This window comes from Melanostigma gelatinosum (assembly GCF_949748355.1).
Source record: "Melanostigma gelatinosum genome assembly, chromosome: 9".
In the NCBI taxonomy this organism is placed as follows: Eukaryota; Metazoa; Chordata; class Actinopteri; order Perciformes; family Zoarcidae; genus Melanostigma; species Melanostigma gelatinosum.
The window spans coordinates 4,006,526-4,013,941 of NC_136642.1; the positions used below are offsets into that span (position 1 = coordinate 4,006,526).

The window sequence follows — 7,416 nt, forward strand, 5'->3', positions numbered from 1 at the left end:
CTCTTTAGACAAACTCTCTGAGACATCAGCTCACTCATTTCCTCACATATGTTTTGTACCGTAATGCAGCAACTTAATCTCAGCTTCTTCGCTTCTCTCCGACACCAGATTGAGATCGTCCACAAGAACCAGGCCCCCATGCTGATTGGACCGCCGCAATGCCGAAGCTTCTTCTCCTCCGTCATCAGGCGAACGCGCACTGAGGGCAAAGACTGACGGGTTCAAGACCTTTCGAATCCTCACAAGCACCTGTGGGGCAGCGGCCCACAAGTTGATCATCACTCGGCCCGTTAGTGAAGGGGGGTCTCTGATGCCTGTTGACAGCCCAGAGCGAAGTAGCAAACTGTAGGTTCAGTGTGTATCGCCGGCAGCGTGGAGACGTCACCGAGAAGCCCTTATTTAAAGCGGAACGAGGTGTGTTTAGGACCGGCGCTTCGACCTACAGTGTGTAGAGTAGTTTAGCTCCAAAAATACTGAAGCTATTTCGGGAGGTCCAATTTTCCAATAGTCTGTTTTTATTTGTGCTGTTGTGATCCGTGCCACGTGGAGAAAAAAAACCACATGAATGTGTTTTTGTGATATGATGTATTTATTTATTTATTCATATTTTGCTGCGGTTGATGGTTTTTTTTAACAGTTGTTTTTTTTTGCATTTGCATACCCGATGATGCATGATGGACAGTGAAAGAGGTTGCTGCTGTTGAAGCTGACATATCTGGAGCTTTCAGCTGATCTTTCCCAAGTGTTTGGTACGTTTGCTCAGCGTTTCTTCAGCGCTTCGCTCGTGAATGGCTTCAAGTAGTGAAAAGACAGAGAATCACTTTTGCTTTCTTTTTAATGGTGCCTGCAAGTCATCCGTGTCATGTGTTGATCTGCTGTGTCGCTGCTCCGTCAGTGGAAAGATTAGGAATGATTATTGATCTTCATGAAAAATGCATGACACTCTTTGTTTTACGTCGCACGAGAGATTTTCCAGACAGTTTTACCAACTGTGTGCACACTTTCTGTCGCATGAGTGACCGAGATCTGTTTTGACACTTGTGGAAATTGATCGTTTTTTCTGAATCTACGTCTTCAGTGCTGCTCGGTTTTACCATGTCATTCTTTAGAAGATGGCTGCATTTTTATGAGATCCTGTATTTTTTTCTGAACAGGTACTCTGGTACTGAAACAGCAGCAGGAAAAAACATCTGGTGTTCAATCAGACTGCATGTTGATACAGTGACTGTATCGTTGGATGTTCACAAGAGGCAGTTTGAGTGCTCATTGATTTGCTCTGATGTATTCGGTTGAGTGTTTACAGTCCGCTGCGCATAAAAGCGTGCGTTGACCATTTAAGGTCTAAAAACAAAATGACTATCGACATATATATGTACGAGCTCGATTTAAAGAAGACACACTGAAAATCAATCCCATCCAATAATTACCGTTTTCAGAGGCATTTTACAGCCACTGACGCACATGGCGTCTATAAATTAATTGATGATGCCACTTTGGCAGATTTCCTTTCATTTAAAGTGTTTATTTCATAAAAGTCTCCTCTATACATTCAAATAGCATTATTCTGGATGGTAATGGTAGTGATTCAGTACATTTCTGCATTTAAGTCGTATTTATTAATATTCAGTCCCACCAAAGACACATTTTGGGGGATTTCTTAGTGACCTACCAGCGGGACACGCACTTGGTAAATGTGTTGTGTTTGACTAAATTGCACTCCTTAGTCTCGAATGTTTGTCATTTAAAGTGCCATACGCCAGAGGAGGCGGCTCTGACGAGTCTCCCATCTCTTTGCTGTTTAGGGTGCTGCGTCTGTACAGTGAGGTTGTATTTTTGTACACAGTAGTTATTTATTTTTTTCCGCTGACTGCTTTCACTCTAGAACTCACACTATGTTGTTCTGTCTAAAAACGCCTGCCAATTCTGCCTGCCAATGTTGACTGGGAAAAGTGATGATGAAAATATTAATAAAAAAAGAAGCTTTTGTTGTTTGACAGAGTGTTGTGGTGTGTTTTGTGCGCCCTAAGCTTACGGAGATGGTTTTGTACCGTTAACGTGTTGGGTAGGTTGGATAGCTTTCACCTTGTTAAAGCTGGGGTATGTAACTTTGGAGAAAATCCAGAGCCCCGCCCTTCAGGCCTCCCTCCACAACTACTCCACATAAACGTGCGTGTGAGAGCGGGGGGGCTGCAACAGCCAGATACCGATGTATTGATTGCTGTCTGAGGAGAAATAATGCAGTTATCAATGTCTGAGTAAGGAAAATAGCAAAAATAAATGCTTCTGAAATAAATTGCCTACCCTAGCTTTAACTTGCTCCTTTGCCCAGTTTACCAACATGAACACTGATTCTCACTCGGTGTTACTTTGTGTGCATGATATTCCGACACGTTATTTGCAGCGCGAACAAACTCAGTCCTGTGGTCATTCTGCAAATCAGAGAAAGAGAGAAAGCTACAGTAGTCCCCCAACTGTAGCTCACGAATTACCTGTCTAACAGGAGCGTATGACAGCTAATTCGATATAGCGTAGCTAACAAATTGGCTTTTTAACTGTAGCTCATGATTTAGCTTTTTAACTGTAGCTCATGAAAGCTAATTGACCCTTCACTAAGCCCCGCCCCCACTGCGTCCGTCCAGCTGTTAGGGCAATGTTGCCATGGAGCCCACGCTGTCAATAACACTGCATGAAGAAATGTTATCTCATTTTAATTAATCAGTTGTGTTGATGGAAAATGACTGAAACCTCAGTACATTTCCCAGGGATTTCAATGACAAAAGAGTCACAGAATAACAAATGATGTGTTCGAATAATTTTTAATTTAGGACCAAGCAATTGTTAACAATATCGACAATATTAGTGCCCACCTATACATATAGTACAACATTGTTAGTTGTTACCAAATATGCAAACCCCTTCAAAGAATACTTATGTATGATTGCTATATCAATAAATACAATTTCCTCTTTTTGGTTATGCAGGATAACCACCGCTTCACCCGGCTTTATCTTAAATAAGCTCAAACTGGTAGAATAGATATCCGCACACTTAAATCTATGCAGAGAACACTTTATACTCTTTTTGCTTTTTACAATTTGTACCAAATACATACCAAAAAATAGCAAGATACTGATTGCTTAACAAGAACAAAAGAAAATTCAAGGAAGCTACTGCAGGGCCGTATTAGACTGGAGCACCAGCCGTGTCCTTGCACCAAAAGACATCTCTGTCCTACTGTGGAGTGGCACTTTGTTTACTGCGTGTCTCGGTGTCAGACGGGTGGACGCCTGCACTTGAACTGCGTTTCTTCGTCCTCGGGGGGGTTCAGCAGGAGTGACGCAGTATATCAGTTCACATCCACTTCACCTGCCTGGTAATGGAACCCTGCGTGGATCCAAGATGGCATCAGCGTGACCCCTGCTGACTTCCGATATGTCCGACTTTCAGTCAAGTGTTTCATGCAATGGTAAAGTTCCCTGTCGTGGGTTTATCCTAGACCTGTCCTGCACCAGTGCGAGGGGAAACCGCTGTAGAAACACATCGTTATAAATCGCAACTTAGCCATTACAAAACAAATCAAGCTTCTTCCTGGTTGTGATAGGAAACGTAACGTTACAATTTGCCCATTTACTTTCCTCCATTAGACGTGCCATCAATAAACGTTGTTTTATCTGTCGTGAAATGATACGCTGCTTTAATTTCAATAGGAAGGTCAGGAGCAGGTGCACATTCAGCTTGGAATATGGTCAAAATAACACAATACTTTACTTTGAATTAGAAATCCCCCTTTAGAACTTTATTGTGGAACAAAGAAATATGGTAGAATTTGTTCCCTGCTGAACAGCGGAGATTTTAAAAAGCCAAAGTCAAGAGACATTAAATGAAGTTGTTTTTTTATATTTTGCCCTGTTAATCTCTCTCCTAAAACCTGCTCACTATAAGATAACGTTTGATAAAGCGCAGACGTATCAAAATGTCGATAGTCACACTTTATATTATTATAATTTTGACCTATAGCTGTGGAAATTTCTTCAAGCCACGATAAAAAGCCGCTTTATTTATGTAGGCCAACACAACACAGTGTCAAGGGGCTTTACCTGTAACACATACAACAAATGACAGAACAGAAATGTCATTTTAAGAGTTATTGACAGTTTCAAACCAGACATACACACTCACCAGTGTTGGGAAGTTTACTGAGGACAAATTTGAGTGTACATTTTTACGAGTATTTCCATTTACTTATACACAGTCTTTGTTCCCTGCTATTCATCGACCATGTGTGTGTGTGTGCGTGTGTGTGTGTGTGTGCGTTAGTAAGCTGCAGTGTTTCATTTTTGGTGAAGCTGTCCTTAGTTCTGCCTGGTGACCTGAGCTTTACTTCCAGGTCAGTGCCTTCTGCGGGTCCCCACAATGTACCCTTTACAGGAGAGCGAAGAGCTGGCGCTTAAAGCAAGTCCCTCTGGAGACTCTTCAAAACGCAGTTACCATGGACACAAACTTGACCGGGAAAGGAGTGTGCGTGTGAGAGGGTAGGTCGTGTGCGCGCGTGTGTGTGTGTGTGTGTGTGTGTGTGTGCGCGCGCGCGCAAGTGCAGTTTGCACGTTTGTAACTTTAAAAACATGACAAATTATGCTGACGTTTGGTGCGTATTTTCTTCCATTAAAATAACTACAAAGTCCAGGATTTCTTTTTCTGCTGGTTTTTTACTATCATACTATCATGTTTCTCCGGTGCTTCACCGCCCGCAGCCGTGCGTGATTGACTGCCAGCAATCTGATCCAGTGAAAGACATTGACAACCAATAGGAAGCGGAGTGCGGCTTGTTTCCATGGGAGGCCCCGGGAGGCGATGCCAAGCCGCTAGAAAGCAACACAGCGAGCGGCGCGGAGAGAAGCGCAGGCAGCAGCGGGACTGTGAGGATCGCTCAGCCGCTCCGTGGCACTCCGCGCGCGGATGAAAAGCGAGGTCTCTGGGTAAGTTGCATGGTAGTTGTTGTTTTTTCCACACACTTCCTTTGCTTCATAAGTTTATTCTATCGTGTAAAAACATTTTTGCGCGCCCTGCAGCCCAGCTCGTCGCCTCGTTTACGCACGAAATTTGCAGCTTGTCAACTTAACTTTACAGCATCGCCGGAGGTGTTGTCGGCAATTTCCCGTCTTATAATCGCCGGCAAGAGGTCCCTGAATTGAACTGTGCCTTCATGAATGAGACGTTCATTCATGTCCTCTTTCTTTCTGCTTTCCATCCACCTCGGTTCTTTTGAAGGGGGACCGGACTGGAGACTCTGGGGACTCTGCAGATCGCTCGTCAATTAAAAGCCACAGCGGCGCAGAATGGATAGATTTCACGACCAGCAAGTGCCTTACTGTAACTCCAAAGTGAGTTGTCATTGACCAAATAAAACACAAGAAACTTGGGAGCAAATCCAAAAACAAATGCAGACCTCTCACATCATCTTTAATATCTTTTCTTGTTCCAAACGTCTGTTCTTCTCTCTTTTCTATTGGTTCTGATCTCATCTCTGTCTTTCTTCCTGCTGCTGCCAAGACTCATTTCTCCCTCAGGGACCATTTAAGTTTCATCTAATAATCAAAGATCAACCGCTAAACAAGGTGCCCACTACTATACACCCCGTGTTATTGGTCATGCACCGTGTTACAACTTGTTAATTATATCTGACGAGGTCCCTTTGCATGGCTGTGGAAGTGTGTGTGTGTGTGTGTGTGTGTGTGTGTGTGTGTGTGTGTGCGCGTGTGTGTGTGAGGCATCAAATGAGTGGCTCATTGAGGCTCTATCAGTTCCACGTGCACTGCAGCCAACAACAGAATCACTGCTCCAATGATGGAAAAGAATAAATTGATTTGTGTCTCTTATTTTGTTGTTTTGTTGCAGAAGCCACTAGGAAATACAACGAGCTGCGAGAGGCCAGCAAATGACAGAAAGAGAAAATTCATTAAGTCCGACCTGGCTCTGGACACCGAAGGTAGGCAGAGGGCAGAGGGAGAAGTTAATTTCACGGCTCCTAAACATTTAGCAAAATTCAATTGGTTTGTGGCCACCTGCGCTGCTAACTACAGAATCTCAATTACAACACAGCGGCCTGTGATGATTCTCACACGCCGCTGTCAGGTCAGAGACACAAATTGACTTGTTATTAGCTGCACACGTGCCCACTGAGCTCCAAAAGGGCTCTGACGGCAGATCAGCCCTCGGTAATGAAGTCGGTCGTTTCTGATGCTCCTCCAGGGCTTTGATTGTGGTTTTTTTTTTTCTTTCTTATTTTTTACTGCCTTCAAGCCTTGTTCTCTGCTTCTTCCCTCCAGAGCTCTTCCAGGACCTCAGTCAGCTGCAGGAGACTGGCTGGCAGAAGGTGAGTATTTTAAATCTCGAGCAAAAAAAAAATAAGGAGGAGAGATGGGGGGGGGGGGGGGAGCTGCCTGGAGTTACAAGCCTAGCATCGCAGTCCAATTAAAAGCCTGTGTGGAAGAGGCACCTTGTGTGTCATGCATACATTAGAGACTGTGAGCGAGGGGTCTTGAGGGAGACAGAGGAGGCTCTACCCAGAGAGTGTCATCACAAATTACCAGGAGAAGGCTCTCCCGACGCTCACTGTCTCTTCTGCTTTTGGCAGGAGCTAACGCGCTGCACGCCAGCCGCCGCCTCCACCTCCACCTCCACCAGAGCTCTGCTGGAGCCGACCAGCTCTCTCTCTCTCTTTCACCGTCTCATCTGCTCCCTCCCTCTCTCTCTCTCCCTCTCTCTCTCCCTCTCTCGCTCCCTCTCTCTCTGCTTCCTCTCAGCACACCTCTCTATCTGCTCCAGCTGTACCACCCACGCTTGTCAGTTTCATTTCTTGTCAGCAAAAAAAAAAAAGAATGGATCTTTAATTTTTCTTTTACTTCGCATACTTTTTAAAACACTCTGGAAGCGGCGATTGACTTAAAAAAGAAAAATATTTATCCATTTCTTTGCGTTTCAGTATTTTCTCTAATGGCAAGACTTGCTCATTGTGGTCTAAGTGAGACTTGATGCTTCAGGATTTAAGTGCGAGTGTCCTCTTTCCACCGTGTCTGCAGCACCGAAGTTTCGGTTAGTGGTGAATATTGTTCATGTTATTTATTCGACTTTGAATCGTTTTCATGTGCATGTTCCTCGTGGTTTCTTTCGCTTGACTTTTGTACTTACATCTCATTAAGAAGCCACTCGCTTGACTATTGCATGTAATCTGAAAGTTCTATGTCAGTAGAGTGCGAGTTGGGTATTTTAGAGATTAACAGTGAAAAGTTGAATGTATTTTTATATATTCAGGGTTAGAAGCCTGTTTGTGATTTACTCCGTCAGAGTGAAACTGAGAAATCCAAACAGAGTGTCAAGTTGTACAGCGTGAAAGCACACACGTGCTTGGAAAGGGTG

The 7,416-nt window shown here is 44.0% G+C and overlaps 2 protein-coding genes across 2 annotated transcripts in view; both read left to right on the forward strand.

Moving 5' to 3' along the window:
• Positions 1-1,994, forward strand: part of dgkb (diacylglycerol kinase, beta) — a 59,184-nt gene extending 57,190 nt beyond the window's left edge. The window contains exon 25 of the mRNA XM_079275683.1: positions 109-1,994. Coding sequence (XP_079131809.1) covers positions 109-216 — 108 coding nt within the window. The 3' untranslated portion in view covers positions 217-1,994. The remainder of the gene's footprint in view (positions 1-108) is intronic.
• Positions 1,995-4,895: 2,901 nt separating this feature from the next.
• Positions 4,896-7,416, forward strand: part of etv1 (ETS variant transcription factor 1) — a 19,719-nt gene continuing 17,198 nt past the window's right edge. Inside the window, 5 exon segments of the mRNA XM_079276004.1 lie at positions 4,896-4,976; positions 5,269-5,381; positions 5,896-5,986; positions 6,327-6,356; positions 6,359-6,373. Coding sequence (XP_079132130.1) covers positions 5,337-5,381; positions 5,896-5,986; positions 6,327-6,356; positions 6,359-6,373 — 181 coding nt within the window. The 5' untranslated portion in view covers positions 4,896-4,976; positions 5,269-5,336.